Source organism: Gracilinanus agilis, chromosome 2 (assembly GCF_016433145.1).
Source record: "Gracilinanus agilis isolate LMUSP501 chromosome 2, AgileGrace, whole genome shotgun sequence".
In the NCBI taxonomy this organism is placed as follows: domain Eukaryota; kingdom Metazoa; phylum Chordata; class Mammalia; order Didelphimorphia; family Didelphidae; genus Gracilinanus; species Gracilinanus agilis.
The window spans coordinates 624,348,268-624,368,316 of NC_058131.1; the positions used below are offsets into that span (position 1 = coordinate 624,348,268).

The 20,049-nt window shown below is 40.2% G+C and overlaps 1 protein-coding gene across 13 annotated transcripts in view; it reads left to right on the plus strand.

The window, feature by feature from the left end:
- Positions 1 to 20,049, plus strand: part of TCF7L2 (transcription factor 7 like 2) — a 249,546-nt gene that overhangs the window by 98,614 nt on the left and 130,883 nt on the right. For 12 of the 13 annotated variants that reach the window (XM_044665579.1, XM_044665580.1, XM_044665581.1 and 9 more), the window contains one exon: positions 4,344 to 4,445. The exons of the other annotated variant lie outside the window; for it this stretch is intronic. In XM_044665579.1, coding sequence (XP_044521514.1) covers positions 4,344 to 4,445 — 102 coding nt within the window. The remainder of the gene's footprint in view (positions 1 to 4,343; positions 4,446 to 20,049) is intronic. 13 annotated transcript variants of the gene reach the window in all.

A 20,049-nucleotide genomic window follows, 5' to 3' on the forward strand; every position in this document is an offset into this window, starting at 1 on the left:
TCCCTCCCTCCCTTCCTTCCTTCCTTCCTTCCTTCCTTCCTTCCTTCCTTCCTTCCTTCCTTCCTTCCTTCCTTCCTTCCTTCCTTCCTTTCTTTCTCCTCCCCCCCTCTCCAGCCAGTAAGAAGGTCCCTCCTCAGGAGTTTTTGCTTTCCAATCTCTAGGGTCATTCGCCAATTAGTGGGGGCCCTGCCATTATGTGTCCTATCATGCTATTGTTAAAGAGAGTCGCTGGGGGTGGGAGTCAAGAGAGAGGAGGTGTTTGCTCCTGAAGGCTTGTGTGCCCTTTCTTCACCATCTGGATTCAGTTAGCTGTCTCTCGGCAGTGGGGCCGAGTCTCATTTCCTCCGACCAGTAATGTTATATAGGCAGTGATCCTGTTCTGCCCTAACATAATTGAAAATTATGTGTATTGTAGGCTCTCAGCGCTGAAATGTAGGCTCGTAAAAACATGTGGTGCAGGTAGCCTGTGGAGATTGGATCTGGCACACAATGAAGCTTTTATGTAAAGTAAGAATTATAAGCCTTCACATTAATATTGCATTATGGGAATGACAATTCATAGGGTGGGGGAGCCCTAGAGGGAGGCCCGGCACATAGTAGGTGCTTAATAAATGCTCTTTGACTGACCTGAAACAAAGCTAACGTTTCATACTTTTTGAACACAAGCAGATTTGGCTCACGGTTTTTAAGATTGAAAACCATTCCTCGACTCATGTTTTTTAAGGGAGAAAACCATTCCTTGGCCTGTGCCACCGGAGCTGGCTTTTTAGGGGTGGATTGAGGTTCTGTGTGATTTCGTCTTGACATTTTTGTTTTTTAAAGTTGTGGTGGAGAGGTGAGTGCTGGCACGTTGCCACTTTGGTAGGCCTCAAGGAAATGACTCTGTGGAGTGGTTTTGACCAGTGTAGCCCATGTGTTTATATGGTTGGTGCCCCTTGAGTGAGAATGGGAAGAAGTCAGAGGCACACAGTCTCCCCACAGCAGGCTGAACAAACTCCCATAGTAGTTCCAGAATGTTAGAGCAGGAAGGAAACTTAGATCAAGTGGTTGAACCTCTCCAATTTTCAAGGAAGAAAATTCTCTGAGAGGTTTTGTGAGAGGCTCCTAAGTTTGTAGTGAATGGCAGAATTGGGAAGATTAGGTCCCCTGATACTTTTCTCTGAGCCTCAGGCTGCCACCATGGTGGCAGATTAAGAAATAGAGTTTTTGGCATTTGGAATCCAATGGTTCCATTCTCCCACCCCATCTAGAAATTCCCATTGCCCTTCTAGGCTGTTGAAAAAGTACCTGCTTGCCCTAGGATGGAGGTGACCAACCTGGAAAAAGTACAAGATCTCTAAAAGTTCAAGACTTCAATATGCTTAGGAGTCTATTTGAAAAAATACTCTGTGGATTGCATCTCTTAGGAATAAATTTTCTCATGAATGTTGCCTACAGATTTCAATTAAACAAATACTTGTTTTCATATGATTATTGTTGTTTTATTATATTATTATTATTTCATATTAGTAGTTACTTTTAAATAGATTTACTTGATGTATGTTCAGTCCTAGGGAAGAGTATTGCCTAGGGATTCCTTCTCTTGGGGGCAAAAGCCAATGTGGGAGCAGCAAGGGCAGACGAAGATGTCTTCTGATAAGGCTGGATCCAGTTATACCATTTGGGGGGGGTCTATCCCTCATAGATTCTGTCTTGTGCCCCTCTGTGTGTCTTGGGCAGGGTGTGCTTCCCCAGAGAAGAGCACTGTAGGATTTAAATTAATAGCCAATACTTTAAGTATTATATTTTATAAAGATTACTAGTAATCTTTATAAAATAGAAGTAAATATAAATTAGAAGTAAAGGAATAAAAGGGTAATTATCTAACAAAATAGAACCACATGACTAGACTCTTCTTGCCTGTTTAAAAAGACTGCCAGGGGGTAGCTGGGTAGCCCAGTGGATTGAGAGCCAGACCTAGAGATGGGAGGTCCTAGGTTCAAATCTGACCTCAGACACTTCCCAGCTATGTGACCTTGGGCAAGTCACTTGACCCCCATTGCCTGCCTTTACCACTCTTCTGCCTAGGAGCCAATACACAGTATTGACTCTAACATGGAAGGTAAGGGGAAAGGGAGGAAGGAAGGAAGGAAGGAAGGGAGGGAGGGAGGGAGGAAAGAGAGAGAGAGAAAGAAAGGAAGAAAAAAAAAAAAGAAAGAAAGAAAGAAAGAAAGAAAGAAGAATGGAAGAAGGAAAAAAAGAAAGACTGCCAGCTGCCGCTACCATTAAAGAAGAGGGAGAGAGAAGGAAATACACAAAATTTATATCCTGCCTACATCGGCATATAACGACAGGAGGAAAGTGGGATGTTGGGAATCATAGTTTTTAGGGTACAGAAATTAATTACACATCACCACAGTGATGAGGATCCTTAGGATGGTCATGGATGACCATGAGGTAGAGGGAGGGGTGTAATAGGTATAGGGGCAACAGTCTTAGGACACTTATTGACCCGTTGTGGCCCTTCTCTCCCCCCCCCCAACCCCCCAACACCCCTGTTAGGAGCTTGGGACAAGTCTCTGGTTGCTTTGCCCTGGTTATGGCTCTGGCCCTGGGTTAGGCCCTCTGGGCAATACCAAGATGAATAAGGCATGGCCCTTTCTCTGATGAAATTTATAATCCAGTAGGGGAATTAAGGTATATATGTAAATAACCATAGAAAAACAGAATTGAATAAAGGCTCAAGGAAGGCATGGGACAATGTGCTATTGATAGTTCTAAGGAAGGAGATGAGAGATCACATTTAGCTTTAGGGTAAGGGGGAAGGGTCAGAGAAGGCTGGATGGAGGAGATGTTATTTGATCTGGACCTTTAAAGGATGAATAACATTTCAGCAGGCAGAAATGGGCAAGATTCAGGAAGGAGCAGAGTATTCCAGCAGTAGGGATGGATACGAATCAATGTTTGGAGGTACCTTGATTGGATTTTCCTCTCTAGACCATGAGTGGTGGATGAGGTTACTATGTGTAGGGTGCATTGGAGAGGGAAGAGACTGCAAGTGTTAAAAATGTTAGAAGACTAGGGTAATCTTCCAGACAGGAAGTTTTGTGAGCTGAACTTAAGCAAATTAAAGAAATAATATGGGAATAGAAAAAAGGGGGACAGACGAGTATAGGAAGCACATTGTACTAATAGGCAGAAGAGCTGATTTGATTTCTTGACACTCTACTTGGTCCTCGTGTGACCTTGGATGTAGCACATCACCTCCGGACCTCTGAGATGAGTGGGATTGGATTTAGATGACCTTGAAGGGCCCTTCCAGGGCCAAACTCAATCTTTCATGGACCAAGTAGCCCTTTTTTCCCAGTAGTGCTCTGTATAGGCACCTCGGGAATAAGTTCTCCAATTCAGGAAAGTTGGGGCAAATAAGTGATCCCTTTATTCTTAACCTGAAGGCCAAGTGTATAAGTATCTACTCTATATATTCAAAAGTATTTTTGGTCTGGAAAGGATGAGTGTGGAAAACACATCTGTTAACGAGAAACATATTTGTTTCATAGTTTATTAGGCTCATCTGAGGCATAGCTTTTTTTTTAATTTAATTTTTTTTTAATTTTAAACCCTTAACTTCTGTGTATTGACTTATAGGTGGAAGAGTGGTAAGGGTAGGCAATGGGGGTCAAGTGACTTGCCCAGGGTCACACAGCTGGGAAGTGTCTGAGGCCGGATTTGAACCTAGGACCTCCTGTCTCTAGGCCTGGCTCTCAATCCACTGAGCTACCCAGCTGCCCCCGGCATAGCTTTTAAAAAAGGACAATTGCACACTTCTACCTTGTTCTCTGTCAAATAAAGGATGACTGTTTTAAAAATAAGGATAATCTGCAAAAAGAACAGATTAGGGATGGATGGTTTCCATACTTACTATCTGAGGTATTGTGGAACAGAGAAAAGTGTGCCAGGTGTTGTCAGATTTGGGGTTCAAATCCCAGCCCTACTTCCAAGTGACCTTGGGTACTTTATTTGAATCTCTCTGGTCTAGGATTCTTCATTTGCAAAACGAGAGGGTAGGACTAGATGATTTCTGAGGTCTCTTGTCACTCACTGTCTGTCTCTCAATCCTCTTTTGCTTAATTTCTCCATTATGATTGGGATAGTATTAATGGGATCATTTAGGGTAACAATCTTTTGAAGTTATGATGTTATATTAATTAAAAGGTGAAATCAATCTTTAAAAGTTGGTATTATCTTTGTGCTTGCTAAGCAACAACCACACAGATGGGAGCCTCCAACGTTGCTGCTTCATTACACACACATACAGAAATACAGACACACACTCACTCTCTCATGTTTTTGTTTCTTTCTAGTATCTCCAGATGAAATGGCCACTGCTTGATGTTCAAGCAGGGAGCTTACAGAGTAGACAAGCCCTCAAGGATGCAAGGTCTCCGTCTCCAGCACACATTGTTGTAAGTAACTTTTAAAAGACAATGGTTGCCATTATTGAGAAAAAACTTATTTTGATGTTAAGAATTTTGGATTGTTACAATTTTTCCTGATTTTCTTTTTGAGGGATTGATGAGTTGGAGGGGAGGCAAAGGAGAGGTTCAGGGTGGGAAGTTGTCTTGAAGACAGTATTATCCTTGAAGTCCTCTTGGTTGGTGATATACTTAAGAAGTAGCAGAACTAGAAATGTATGTTCTTTCCCAGTTTTGTGGATTTTCTTCCACTTTTATTTACAATTAATTCCAATCTGGATGGGAAAGCCACTCACAGGCATGGGCATGCTGTTACTCTGGCCCTATGTATAGCCTAAAAGAGAAAATAAAAAGCCAGATTTCCCCTCCATGGTTCTCTTTCTCCCTACCATTTCTAGATAAGTAATGGGTGGAGATGAAGGGGTGGTGTAGAATCAAAAGCACAAAAGGGAAGTATATGGCACTTAAAGGTTTTTGAGTATAACAGTACCTTTTTCACACAGTATTGGAAAAAATTCTTTGTACTTAAACATATTTAATGATTTTAGAGTAAAAATTAATTTTGAGAGGCTCATGATATATTTGATATATATGGTTGTAAATTTTGTGAATGTGATATCAGAAACATGTGTTTAAAACCAAGGAATGACCACATTCATGAAGGGCTTATGTCCACATATATTTTTAATGCATTTCCTTACTAAAGAGTTTGTAGACATGGAAAGCAGAATTTGTAAATTAACCTCTTGAGAAGATAGCTTGGACTTATTAGAATATTTCCTTTTCTATATTTTATCACATGTTGGACTACATATTTTAAAAATAATTAATGGATGCCACATTTTTATAATTAATCCATGACAGGTAGAATTATGCAAAATCTGGTACTATTCATGTATTTTTCATTAGGGATCATAAAATGTTATCTTTGTATATTTTGCCTCTACATTATGTTTAATTTTTAAAAATGAGATTTAATATATACTTAATTAAAAAAAGGTCTTAACTGCACACGTATAACATATCAATTACTTGCCTTTTCAATGATGGGGGAGGGAAAGAAGAGTGAGAAAGAATTTGAAACCCAAAACAGTGAAAAAAATGTTAAAAATAGTTTTTACATGTAATTGAAAAAAAAATAAAATATTTAGAACACTGTGGTTAAAAGTTATCTAAAATCTTGGGAATAGATTCTCATGCAAACCACAGACATTTGGACATATTATTCAGAGAAACATTCCTTTCTGCAATTTATATAGTGGTGTAGAATGTAGCACAACATAATAATGTCATTAAGAACATTTTTTGGTTGGTGTTATTGTGTATGAGAGGTAGCCTGGCCTAAATGGGTAGCTTTGGAGTCCAGAAGTCCTAGGAGTCAAGTTCCATCTGACTCATACTAGCTGTTTGCCCTTGGGTAAGTCAATTGACTTCTCAATTAAGAGTTCCCTATGGGCATTAGTGGATGTAAGTTTCCTTGTATGTGATTTTCCATTCTCCCACAATTGTATAATTAATAATAAAGTTGCACCTAATAATAATAATAATAATAACGATATGAAATTTCATCTTTTTTTTAAACCCTTACCTTCTGCCTTGGAATCAGTACTGTGTATTGTTTCCAAGGCAGAAGAGTCGCAAGGCTATGGAATGGGGATTTAGTGACTTGCCCAGGGTCACACAGCTGGGAAGTGTCTGAGGTCAGATTTGAACCTAGGACCTCCCATCTCCAGGCCTGGCTCTCAATCCACTGAGCCACCTAGCTGCCCCCTAAAATTTCATCTTTAATATCGACAACTTGGATAACATGAAAAAGAGTGGGAAGCAGAGGAATATTTGCTCAGAATTTTGTCTAAAATGTTTTCTGTCGTTCATCCAAATGCAATTACTCTTATCTTCATCTCATGAAATTCCACGATATTAGATGAGGAAAGGATCTTAGAAATAATTTAGTCTAATCTTTCATGGGGTGGGAAGTATGGGACAAACACTGAATTTAGAATTAGAGGATCTGGGTTTGAATCCTGGCTGTATTATAAACTTTGTATCTCTCCTAGTTTTCTTCCTATAAGAGAAGAAAAAGGAAAAAAAGGAGGTGGAGACTACACCTTTCCAACTCTAAATCCTGTGATTTCTTCACTTTATAAACAAGAAATCTGAAGGCCATTAAGTGAAAGGGATGTATCCCTGGCCACACAGTTAATCAGGAGCGGAATCTGAACAAGAATCCACCCTGTACTTACGCTCTCTTTCTAGGCAAGTCTGGACCTTAGTTTCATCTTCTGTCGAATGGTTAGGCTGGATTGGATGGTCCCCAAGATCCCTCTCAGTCCTTGGTCCTTTAGCCAGTGAGCCTAGTAGAAACAAAGCCAATCTCTATTTGCAGTTCCCTTACCTTTAATTTTGGTACCTTGTCAGTAAAATCATCAAAGTAATAATATAACTGCCAATTCCAGAGACTTCTCAACAAACAAACAAATAGAGGTGGAGACACCGGAGAACTTCTCTTGCTGAGTCAGTGATTGATCTGGTTATAGGCACAGACTCTTGATTATAAAGCCATACAGCTGGCAGGATATAGAATTGAAAGGGACTTTAGAGATCTCTAAAAAGCAGTTTCTTAACCTTTTTTTTATGTCTGGTAAAGCTTATGGGCCCTGTCTTAGGAAGAGAGACAAAAAGGCAGATGGACCAAGTTGTCAGAGTGTTTAAAAAACCACCACCACCACCACCACAAAAAACAGGCTCATGGACCCCAGGTTAAGACCCCTTGCTCTTAGTCGAATACCTGGCTTGATCTTAGAAATGAGGAAACTGAGGGCTAGTAAGGAAAAGGAACTTACCTGATATACTCAGAGACATGCTGTCTCTAAATTCAATGCTCGTTCTATCCAATACCTTCGTTTTATTAATAAGGAATATATAAGACTTAGAGAGTTCAATGGACATCTCAGGGACATAAGGCTAACAGAGCTGGGATCAGAAACCACATCTTCTGTTCACGGTTCTTTCCACAAAATTCTGCCTGATTTTGCCAATGTTTGATTTAATTTGAGCTGACTGGAGATCTGGAGAATCTTTTTTTTTTTCCAACCTTTTCCCAGTGTGATGTGGTCAAAGGAGCATTAGGTTTGGGTCCAAATCCTGGTTTTGCTCCATTATCTGTGTGACCTTGACCAGTTTGTCTAAACTCTCCAGGCCTCAGTTTTCTCCTCAATGAGGGAATTGAATTAGATGGCCACTAATTTGCCACTGAGATTTGAAACTACGATTCTGTGATCTTCAATTCTCTTATGGTAGATCACACTCTAAGATTGACTTCTACTACTTTACAAATGGTTGGTTGGAAATGGAGGAGGAAATTGAGAAGGGAGAACATTGTCTTTAGAAGTCTTATAGGACTTTCTTTGAGTACAAAGCTGCCCCAAGTCTTTGAAGGAGATCTTTGTAGGTGTGCCCATCTGTGGTCTTCAGATCTCTTTCCTCTACTGGATTTGAATTCAAATTGAGTGTATAAACTTGGGAAGGTGGATTATAGCCAACAAAAACAAGTAGGTTGTCCAGGTTCTAAGAACCTTATATTCACATTTGGAAATTGAAGATGATGGGGGGGGCGGGTAGGGACTGGAGGAGATGGCAGGATATTTTTCCAGGAAGCCTGAGTCAGATCCAGTGTGGGTTTTGGCTAGGCAGGCAATAGGAGTGTCTTAAGGACCATTTTCCTCCCTTGTTCAGTGAAAGGCATGTTGTTTACCATAGCAACCACTTTGAAGCACGGAGTGCCTCAGCGATGGAGACCCTCATCCAAGGAGCCACAGCTGGGAGTTGTAATATGATCTTTTGTGATCCTTACGGTCTTCTTTGGGGCGCAGTGGAGTCATGGTTTGTGGAGGTGGTGGAACAAGAGAAGGAAGGAGCTGGGGCAAAAGTGGGATATGCAGTATATTTAGTAAAGATGGACCAAAGCTTGTGGAACACGTAACATTTGTGTTTTAGCTAAATGATCAGTTTTGTTCTGGGTGAATGTGGACATTGTGTGGTGCAATATATTCCATAAAGCACACAGGAATGGTGACGATCTGAGGAGGTAGTGGCAGTGTCAGAAGAAGATGTCAGGTGAGAGGACTGGAGAAGGCAGCTGGGCTGAGACTTGGGTACAGTTTCTTCTGTATTATGCTTCACATTTCCTCACTCCCAGCCTGTTTCGCTGCTGGTTTGGGTCAGCAAGAATTTATATCAATGTGAATTGCAAAAAAATATGATTAACTTTTTTAGTGGGCATAAAGGAATGTTCACCATGTCCAAATTTGTGTTGGGTCACAGCTGCACATAAGCATTTAGTACACATGTGTACTGTGGCATATTAATTTGTGTATAATATTTGTGTTGTGCATTATATTTTAAGTCCAAATTGGAACCAATGACATTTGGATTTCTGTAAGATTTCACTTGAACCTCATTTACCGCTGTTAAGTTTAGCCATCTAATTTTACATTTAAAATGTTCCAAAATTGAATTTCAGCTATACTCTTTAATATTTTCTCTCCCCTCTTGTTTTTCATTTTAAAAATGTAATGTCTTAATCTTTCATCAAAAATATTTCAAAATAAATGACTCAAGATCCCTTCCTAATTTCACTGAGATTTAAGAGATATGTTGGAGTATTGGGGACAAACAGTTTCTTAATTTTTGACTGAAAATCAGGAGAAAATCAGGAACAGTGGGTATGAGTAATAAGAATGTTGATAGCTACAGATACCTAGGAAAATGGATATTGTAAGGGTGAAAAAGGGGTTTTATGGGTTCAATATGTTAAAGATGGTCGCCAGAGGATTGAACTATTATCAATCCTCAATTAAGAATAATGTCAAATCAAAATGGACTTTTATGGAAGTTGATTTACATGAGAGAAGAGAGAGAGGGGAAGAAAATAAGAATCTATCTCACTAATTAATCCAGGTAGACCTTAACCTTCAGTGGAGGGTTAAAGGGCCTAAGGCTGGGAGGTGAATGGAGCAAAACTTCATTCACAGAGTCTATAAAAGGAAATTTCTTAATAGAAGTTCAGGAAAATTCAGTCTTTAAACTTATCACGTGGAACAGTCTTGGTCACGAACCAGCAAAGCTCCCTCAGGTCCCCTTCACCAAACCAGAAGCAGCCTCACTCACCCAACTCCCTCTTTTAAAGGGGTCACCTATGAGTCATTTCCTGTGCCTCTCCCTAGCCTGCGTGTCCAATCACAATAGACACTTTCTCATAGAAAGGTGGTCTGTTGATTCTGATTTGTCACTCACTCTAGCACACGTGGGTTAGGACCTCCCAGAATTGGAAGGTGCTCTCACCTTTGGTGATTAAATCTAAAGATGGGCAGTGTAGACTCAATCTAATTATCACAATATTTTCCCCATAAATTTAGGATAGATTATTAATACATAGATAGACAGGCATTAAAAAAATGGAGGAATATTGGCAGGATATTTTTATTTGATTGGATATCAGCCCTTCAGCAAGGATTAGTTCATGTGTTGATCTACCCTAGGAGAATTTAAATTTTTGTAATATCATGCATTGAGTAAATGTGCTTTAACAGGTAGAGTTTGAGGTTACAAATTGGAGATTAATTAAAAAAAACACAACAACAGACACATTTTAGTTCCTGTAACTGACACTGCATCCTGTTTGTTATATATAATCCAGCTGCTGCTAATCTGTGAGAGGAAATTATTCCCTAGGGATGTTGTCTTCATTGACTGGCTAAAAGAAAATGTGAATTTATAGAATTTTGATTCTTTTTTTTTTGTTCTTTCCATTTTCAAGTGACCTAAATTAGGCTAATATTCAGAGTTAGGAAGAATCAAATTTTTTTCCCCTTGCCCCCACCCCAATCCCTTTTTTTTTTTTGGCTGAGTCTGTTGCCGGGGGCCCATTAAAAACTCTATGCTTATATGGTTTTTTTCTTTTCTTGACTAGACTTTATAAAATAACTGCAAAAAAAAAAAAAAAAAAAAGGTGGAATCATACCAAGTTGTAGTCTTCTGAGACAGTATGCTCAGTTGAAACTACTCCAAGCTGATTGGGTGAGCCCATGGGTTAGAAGGCTTTCCCTGGACGCTACCTCTGGTATCTTTGCTATACAAAGACTTTCATTTAACTTCCTTTGTACCTAGCAAAAAGAGATGCTGTACCCCAAATGGTGGTATTTTGGCATAGTATATCTTTTACAGAACGGCAAAAGGCTTCCCAAATTCCTACAATTTCTTCGGGGTTGACTTTTGAAGTTGATGTGGATTTTTACCTTGGGGTAGATTTCAAGTGCAGCTTGTTCTTCTGAGTAATGAGCAGAGAGGTGTGGGATAAGAAAGCAGGCTGAGTCCTGAAGAACAAAGGATGCTAGGTTGTGGTAGTAGGATAGATTTTTATTATTTTTTTATCCATTTTGTTTAAATGCTGAAGGAGAGAGAAGAAATCTTGTACAAAATGTAACACGATAGAGAAAACTTCAGGCAAGGCTTGTACTTGAGGTGTGGCAGGCCCCCCTACCCCCTGAGTATGCATAGGGGGATAAACATATCCCTGATTATTTTTATTTCTGATTTGTACCTTAGGGATTCAGAGGACCTGGCATATCCTTCTAATGTCCATTCCGAGTGTGACATTGGACAAATCATAGTAGTCCCCTTATCTGTAAAATGAGGAGCTTGGACTAGAATGAATCTAAAGTTCTTTCAGGCTCAAAATCTGTGGATTTAAGATTATTGTAAATAACAGAGAAAGGGGCAAAATTACTTTTTTTATAAGGAATAAATAAGAGAAAAAATCATTTTTTAATCACTTACTGTATGCCAGGCTCTGTGCTAAGTGCTGGGGATATAAATACCAGAAAGTGATGCAGGTTCTGATCTCATGGAGGGACATAATACATATTGTGGAGTGATAGCAGTCATTTCGATAATTATTGATTTATTTGGGACCAGGGACTGTGGTAAGTACTTGGTACACAATGATAGGCAAAAACATGATCTGTGCTTTCAAGAATCCTGAATTCTAGTGGGGAGTGATAACATATACATAACTAGGGATGTATAAGATGTATACAGTGCAGCCATCTGGCTTTTATAGAATTTTCTGATGAGATCACCAAATAAGTTACTCTGTAAGGAGAAGAGAAGACAATTCCCTAAGGGATTTTGCCTTGGGGAGGTGCCCATGTTTAGTGAATGTGGCCTGGATGTATAATTATCAAGAGAGTCTGAGAAGGAGCAGCTGATGGGTAATAGGAGAACCAGGGGAGAGAAGTGTCACAACAACCCACAGCAAATAATGTATCCAGGAAGAAATATCATGTCAAAAAGGCTGCAGAGCAGTCGAGAAAAATGATTGAGAAAAGTCTGTCTGAGGAGGCTGAATTCTTATTGGGGGAAATGCTGCATTTTGTAAGTGGTATTCAGGGCTGGGAGTTGTGGTCTGATGAGTTAACACAGACAGTGAATTGATCCCCAGAGCAGTCAATTGGCATACCCCTACTAGGAGCAATGGTTTTTGGACAGGGGAAGAAATATTTCTTTATTTTCTTTTACCTTAACTGAAATTCAGCATTTTTTCATTTATTAATGTAGGCAAGAAAACATGACTCTGTGAAGGGATCCTTAATATCTTCAGGCTGCCAAAAGGATGCAGCACACACAAAAAGTTAGGAACCTTTGGTAGATGGTCCACAAGATCCTGTCTAGCTCTCGATGCTATGGCTATATCATACCTAAATTTTCTTTTAGCTCCCATTTGATGATTCTAATGTTGAATGAATGAATGGAAAAGCAAATTTCAAATGTTTGTGTGCCAGGCAATATGCCAAACCATGAAGACATAAATACAAAAAGTGAGGGAGTCCCTGACCTCAAGAAACTTGCATTCTGATGAAGGGAGAAATTTATCTAAAATTGATTGGTAGCTTGGGAATGGAATTGGCTCTGGTGAGTCATAGGGATAGTGAATTGATCCCCAGGGTGATCAATTGACACATCCCTTCCAAAACCAATGTCGATCTTGGTTTGATTATCGTGCCCAGAGCAAGGAATAGAAAGGCAGGACGGATAGAAAAGTGTTTTAAATAGACATGTAGATGGGCTGTAAACATCGTTTAGTTTGTGACTGGTCAAATGTCACAAGCTAGGCAAGTTTGCATTCATTTAGTCACTAGTTGAGCTGGCCCAGCTCCCAAGATTCTTAAAGCTGAGTAGAGTATTTCCTCTGGGACCTCAGGGCATGGATTCTGGAGTGGGGTCTTGGTCCAAGTGGGGAAGAGAGTTGTCAGCCAGGACAAGACAGATGGCAATATGACCTGGTTATTTTTCTGAATGCTTTCTATGTCTGCAGCATTGTATTATGCACTGTGGTGTACATATGTTATGATTCTTCCCACTGAGAAGTATACAGTTTGGTTGGGCTGACAGGACTAACACACAAAGCTATTATTGAATGAAAATAAAACAGTCTATAATTAAGTGATAAATTATATAGCATATAGTCTCCAAGAATTCAGAGTGTGGAGAGAGGCTGTTGTTAGGTTTGGAAATGCTTGGGAAAGCGTGGTTCTGCCCTGATGTTGGAAGGATCCAAAATGTCTTTTTTTGGTCTTTTTTTCTTAGTAAGGGTGGAAAAATGGTGGTTTGGTAACTGTCGTTTATCTTTAGCTTCTTGTTCAGTAAAGACCTAGTAACCCTTACTAACTCAGAGACCTGGATTGAGTCGCCCCCAAAACTTTTGTTCAAACACTAAGCTTTGCTGTGGTCTCTTTCCTCATCCCTGGGTAGGGTGGTGGTGGAGATGGTTAGACAGACATTTAGTCCACCATAAATTACCACCGTGCTCCAAAAGCTACAAGATTAATTGACATTTCAGAAAACAGGGCTCTAAAATCTTTATTGAATTTGCTGTTTTGGCTTTGAGATGAGCTGCTTCCTTCTGGAACAGAAACAGTTCTAAAGTCAGTTAACATGCATTTTTTCTCTTTGGAATCAGTTCATTACTTTTACTATCACTTCCCAGCATATCACGCCATCATCTTTCAATAGAATCCTTTCTTATAAGAAATATGTTTGATCAAATAAAACAAATCAATACCTGACCATAGCTGAAAAATGTATGTTTCATCCCATACCTGTCTGCCAACTGTCTGGAGAAGTGAGGAAGAATGTTGTAGCACTCTGAAAGTGGGCATTTAAATAAAACACCATAAACACTTGTTAGGTGGCCATTGTTTGATGAACATTGCTGTGCTCATTGTGATGAAAAATCAATCCTGCCGTCATCCTTGCGAGAGCAGAGATACTTATCCTTTTTTGTGTCATGGATCCTTTTTGGTAGGCTGATGAAACTTGTGGATGTCTTTTCAGAATAATATTTTTAAATGTGTAAAATGAAATATAGAGGATTACAAAGGAAACCAATTGCATTGAAATGTAGTTTTCAAAATCTAAAAAAAAAAAAAAAAAGCAATTTCCCAGACTCCAGGTTAAGAAGCTCTCTTGTAAAGGAGTTGCCTTCACTCCTCTTTTCTTTGGTACTTTGCTAGTAGTGGGGCTAAAGAAGAGAAGAAAAGAAGGTTTCAGTGTCATAAACATGGAATGAACAATAATTTCCTTCACAATGTTCATTTACGTTTCACTCCTGACCGGGCTGGGCAGTATCCTAAGAACTCGGTAGAATAAGGTGTCTTTTGGAAATGATCCCCTAAAAAAAGGTCACTTATTAACACGTCCCCCTCGCACCCCACCCCACACACTCCCTCCCTCCTTTGAACATAAGTACTCTTGCGTGTATGGATATGAAGACAAAAAAAGGATTAGATTCAAGAGATCCACTCTTAAGCCTTCATAACTGACATTCATAGTGAGAACTTGGAATATTCACATAGTATTTAGCCTGTTCAATAGCTACACTTTCAAAGAGTGGCTTGCTTTTCGAATATAGTTCTGAGATCAATGGAAACGTATTGTTAACATTGTTATCATTATTGTTCATAGTATCAGTTCTCACACTTGGGCTAGACAGTTTTGTCTTTAAGAAAAATAGGGCTACCTAAATCATCCAACTCAATGCTAAGGAGACAAAAAATAAACTTTTAGAGGGAATCAATGCACTTGTTAGTAGTTGTGGTTTTTATGCTATCTGGACATACTTTCTAACGTATCGGCATCCTTGGCATTGGTGAAGTTTATAGCACTTCTTTGCTCATTCTTTTAGCCTGAGAGCATTATTTTTGGTATATTAAATTAGGGCAACAGCCTGAAATATAGCCTCGGGTCAGGAAGGGTCCGACCCTTCCCGTATGACCTTGGACAACCATACACAACCTCTCAGTTCCCCATGTCATCTCTGTAAGACCAGAAGTTACAGACAAGATACTGATTCGCGTTGGTAGAAGGAGTTTTTTCATACTGGAAATTCCCTAAAGTCATAAAATCTTCATTCTTAACCCCCCTCTCCCCAATAGCAAACCTACCTTCTATAGGCTCAATAAGTAATATATCTCACACACATACATTTTCTTTAGTAGAATAACATAGACACTACATTGTGGTTTATAAAATTTGAATTTATTTTAAAACATTGAATTCCTGTTAGCTTTTTGACATCATATATTTTCTTGGTCAGTGAAGATTTTTTAAAAAATCCCTTACTTTCAGTTTTAGAGTCAATATGAAGTATAGCTTCCAAGACAGAAGACTTGTAAGGGCTGGGCAATGGGGGTTAAGTGACTTGCCCAGGGTCACACAGCTAGGAAGTGTATTGAGGCCACATTTGATCCTAGGACCTCCCATTTCCAGGCTTGGATTTCTATCTACTGAGCCACCTAGCTGCCTCCAATGAATGTTAATAGTGCAATTACAATGCTGGAGAGTCTTGAAATTCTTTGACATTTAGAAATATGTCTTCACACTCAAAAATGTTGGCAACCATTGGACTACATGCCCTCCAAGAATCCCTTCTCACACTGATATGCTCTAAATAGGCATTGCCTATAGTCTTGAAGGTTGCTCTCCACTTCCTCATTGCATCTGTTTTTCTCAGTTTAGGACATGACAGAATTACCAAGCCCTAGAGGGCTAAATCTAAAAGATTAGCACTTGACTGATAATGAGATTAAAAAAAAAAAAAAAAGAAAAGAAAGAAACTGGAACTAACCTGATATAAATATACTTGGAAATTGATTTGTTTTCATGATGCAGGTTGTGATTCAAATTTTTCTAGTAATGAAAACCCTCATTTGGCACTTACTCCTATTTGTGTATACTGTAACCTTTTGATAGTTGTCTCTTATTTCCATAGTGAGCTCTTTGAGAGTAGGAACTTTATAACATGCTCTGTCCACATTTACTTCCCAGAATATTCTAAACCTTGCTCCTTGTATCCTTTTCTGTATAGTAAATAGTAAATATTTGATTTGAGTAAAAAGCCAGTTCTTGGTAGGGAAAGGTAGTTTATTTTAATTTATAGTAAATCTCCCAGTGCTTTTCAGAATCATCTTAGCTACTTAAAAATAGGGTCATAGTACTGATCATAAAATTTGCATTGGAATGGACCTTTGAGTTCATACATTCCAACTCTTGCTTTTTTACAGATGAGGAAACTGAGACCAAAGAAGGTTAAATGATTTCCCTAAGATCATGCCAGGGAATAAGTGGTAGAAGCAAAATGCAAATCCTATCTCTAAATCCAACATTCTTTCATAAGAAAATAATCTCTCTGTGGCTTGCTTTCCCCCACCCCAGTTGTCGGGCAACCTGTGTTCTTTGGGATGATTGCTTTCATGGTATGGCTCGCCAGTGATTTGATGACATGGAGTTAAATTCCTTTTCTCAGTGGACTGTATAGGACCACAACCCCTTTGTTGACCTGGGACCTGGGTACCGGTACAGCTCTTGAAGTAGAGCTGCTGTGAGCATTCATTCATCCTCCAACACTTATGAAGAGAGTTGCAGCGGGACTATATAGGACCACTCCAAATTTTGTATGATTATAAGGAGAGGTGGGACAATCATCCATTTATAACAGTGAGTGTGTGACTATATTTCATGACACTTTTGTTGTATTTTTTTCTATAGTGTCAGGGACCTAGTGAACTTGCTGAGGGCTCTAAGATCCAGTTTTAGCTTCTTCTCTTCTGGTTACGTTGATTGATGGAGTTTCTGTGTGTGTGTGTGTGTGTGTGTGTGTGTGTGTGTGTGTGTGTGTCTGTGTGTGTGTGTCTGTGTGTGTGTGTTTAATGCCTGTATTTTACAGAAGTCTGAAATTACCTGACTACTCATGGGATGTTAAAGTCTCTAAGAAGAGACTGGACCCTGAAGTATACATATGTTTATAAAGATACCTGTGGGGCAGCTAGGTGGCTCAGTGGATTGAGAGATTGGAGGTCCTTAGCTCAAATGTGGCCTTAGATACTTTTAGCTGTGTGACCTTGGACAAGTCACTTAATCCCAATTGCCTAGCTCTTACTGTTGTTTTACCTTAGAACCAATGCTTAGTATCTGTCAAAAAAAAAAAAAAGGAAAAAGATATCTGAGAGAAGCTGTGAATGAACTCTTCTTTCTCTTCCCTCAGCCCAGTCACGGTGCTTGATTCTAGGTATTTCAGGGGGATGCGTGGCAGGGGTGGCAGTACCCTTGGTACCTTAGGACATTAGTAGTATGATATGAGGAGATGTGATTTGGTGATGGAGCCCAGATGACAGCTGAGGCTCTGACAAGAGTCTTGCCCTATCAGCAGAGTTTATCTTCATTGTGCCCTTAGTTTGGAAAATCTTATCATTCCTCTTTTCTGTTACCATACTGGACAAAACTGAGAGCTGTATGTAGGAATTGCTGTGGCTGGCCAGTTCAGTTGTGTATGCCCTGAGGGAGTCTGTCCTGTACCTCCCCTCCCCCCTCCCCATTTTGGGCAGAAGATGAGCCTTGTGGCAGAGGAGGCATGAGGAGCGGCCCCTGGGGTAGCAGGCAGCTATGCCAAGCAGCTTGTACCAGCAGGGACAGCAAGACAAAGGTGAAAGGTGGGCAGACGCCACAAGGAGGAAGTAAAGGTACCCTTCTCTCACCTGACAGAAACATATCCACTCAGGGAGGAAGGCTGCTGGCCTCCACACCCTTCCTGCATGTCAGGGCTCTGGGGCAAAGTCCTGGTCGCCCTAGGCTAGTTACACCTCTGCAAAATTCTGATGGCCCTGAGACTGTAAAAAGGTAGACCTGCTCTCCTCTCAACAACTTGCCATCCAGGAGTGGCCCTATTACGTAGCAGTAAAACTTTTTAAAAGATTTAAGAATATCATGATGCAAATCCCTTTTGCTGCCAAAGCTGTCCTGGCAGGTGAACCTAGGCAGTGATTTAAGTGCATCATCACCCAGAGACTTACTGAGTTAGGAGATGGCAGAGTCATCTGGCTTTCAATCCTGGTGGGGCAAAGATCCCTTCTTTTCCTGATTTTGAAGGCACAGAAATCTGTTTTCTCTCTCCTGTAATTCTTGCTTGGTTGCCCAGGTGCCGATGGTGAAAAAAACAGCGAGTACTTAAAATTACCAAGGAAGGAAGGAAGGAAGGAAGCCCAAGAACACAGGCAGGCCTTGGGACCAGTGTGTTCTTCGGGCCCCTGGGGACCTCTCACATTGCTGTGGTGACAAAAAGCCAGGCCATTCCTTGTTTCTCCTGCCTCTGAAGTTGAGCCAGCCTTAGGAGGGCACCCGTGCAGGATTCTGAGAGAGAGACGTGTTGCAGGCCCTTTTTCACTAGAAGCCAGAAGCCAGGAGCCAACTTAGATGGGCGGAGGTTTAAAATAAAACCTAGGGGGAAAAGCAGCTTAGTGTAGGAGAGGGAGAGGCCAATGGGTCCTTGGGGAGAGAGGGAAAGGAAACAGCCAGACTGGGATTTAAGGAAAAAAAGAGTCGGGATTGTATCCTGGGACAGCCTTCTTAGGGATGACACGATAGAAACTCAGAAACAAAATTTGGGAAAGAGGTATGTAATGCCTTTGGAGCCAAGCCTCATTAAGGAGGGAGTGTCTGAAAATTCTCCTTTACAATGACAAAGTTCAGGAATAGTCAAGACTCCCAAGTACTTTAGTTTGATTGTCAGCACCAAAGGAGCCAAAATTTTTTAAGGGTTCTGTACTGCTGCCTGTTTTCTTCCTTTCTTTCTCTTTGCCATTCAGTTCATCACACTCTCTCTCACCTACCCCACTGAGATGCCTGATATGAATGAGTGATCCACATTGCCCCCTAGAAAATAAAAGAAGCTTTTTGCAAACTAGAGCAGGGGCAAAGTAAAAACAGCTTGTATGAAATGAAGAAGGGAAAATGTGAGTAGATGAGAGGGCAGGGGAAGACCCAGCATGTGCTGGCTTGGGTGTAGGGTGTACATGCATGTGGTGTGTACTGGGGGGTCTGTAGGGAAAGGGAGCATGCGGTGGGATTATGCCGGACTTCTGAGGTTTATTCTCAGAGTAATTAAGATGAGACTATCTGGTGTTCTATTAGCATAAAAATGTTGAAAGATGATGTCACTCTTTTGCTTAAAAAATTCCAGCCTAAGAATCTCTTCCTTGATGTAGCACAGAAGGAAGAAGAAAGGAAAGAAGAGAGAAAGGGAGGGGAGAGAGAGAGTTTATTAAGTGACTAAGGCCGAATTCTAATTTAAGTCTTATGGATACCAGGTGCCTTATTTTATGCCCTTGATCTCATTTGATCCTCACACTCACCCACCTTGCAGAACAAATAGGACTATAGCAGTGTCCTCATTTTATAGAAGAAAAAAATGAAACCTGGATTGTTGTTTGCCCACAGCGATACAACTACTTAATTCTTCTGTGACTCAAGTATTCTTTCTATAATGCTATTTCTAATATGGATTAACTTATCTCCATTTTTTAAAAAATAGGTAGTTGATGGGGTTAAATTGAGAAATATTTAAGAGAAACTAGGACCTTGGTAGAATTGCCTTCCCTTTGCCCTTTCTCCAACTCCTAGGCTTCCCAGACCCTTTGGGAGAGCTGGGCTGGAAGTTCTAGGGATGGATTATCTTGTTTCCTTCTCTTTTCATTCCCTATGCCTCACTCCCCAGAAATATGCTTACTACCACCACTTAGATGAGCTAGGAGTAACCAACTGCAGTCCTTCCAGTGATATAAAGCATCTCCAGGATGTACCCTTCCCTCCCTCTACTTTGCCCCAAGATGTTCTGGGCCTTACTATCTGCTTGCCACTACACTTTCCAGATGTCTTTTACCTGCCTCCAAATCCCACCTCCTAATACCCAGCCCTCCTTTCCATCTAGAAACCAAACTCTTTAATAGACATTTTTTGTTCTATTTGAAATCAAAACACCTTAGAAACAGAGACTGCATTGATTTTTCTGTTTGTATTTCTAGTAGTTAGCACAGGGTTTGATATAAGCACTCAATCCTCCTTCCTTCCTTCCTTCCTTCCTTCCTTCCTTCCTTCCTTCCTTCCTTCCTTCCTTCCTTCCCTCCCTCCCTCCCAAAAGAAATGTTTTGTAATAAGAGAGATTCCTTGAGAGTGCTTATGGGTTCCCTTCTATGTTTTAAGATTA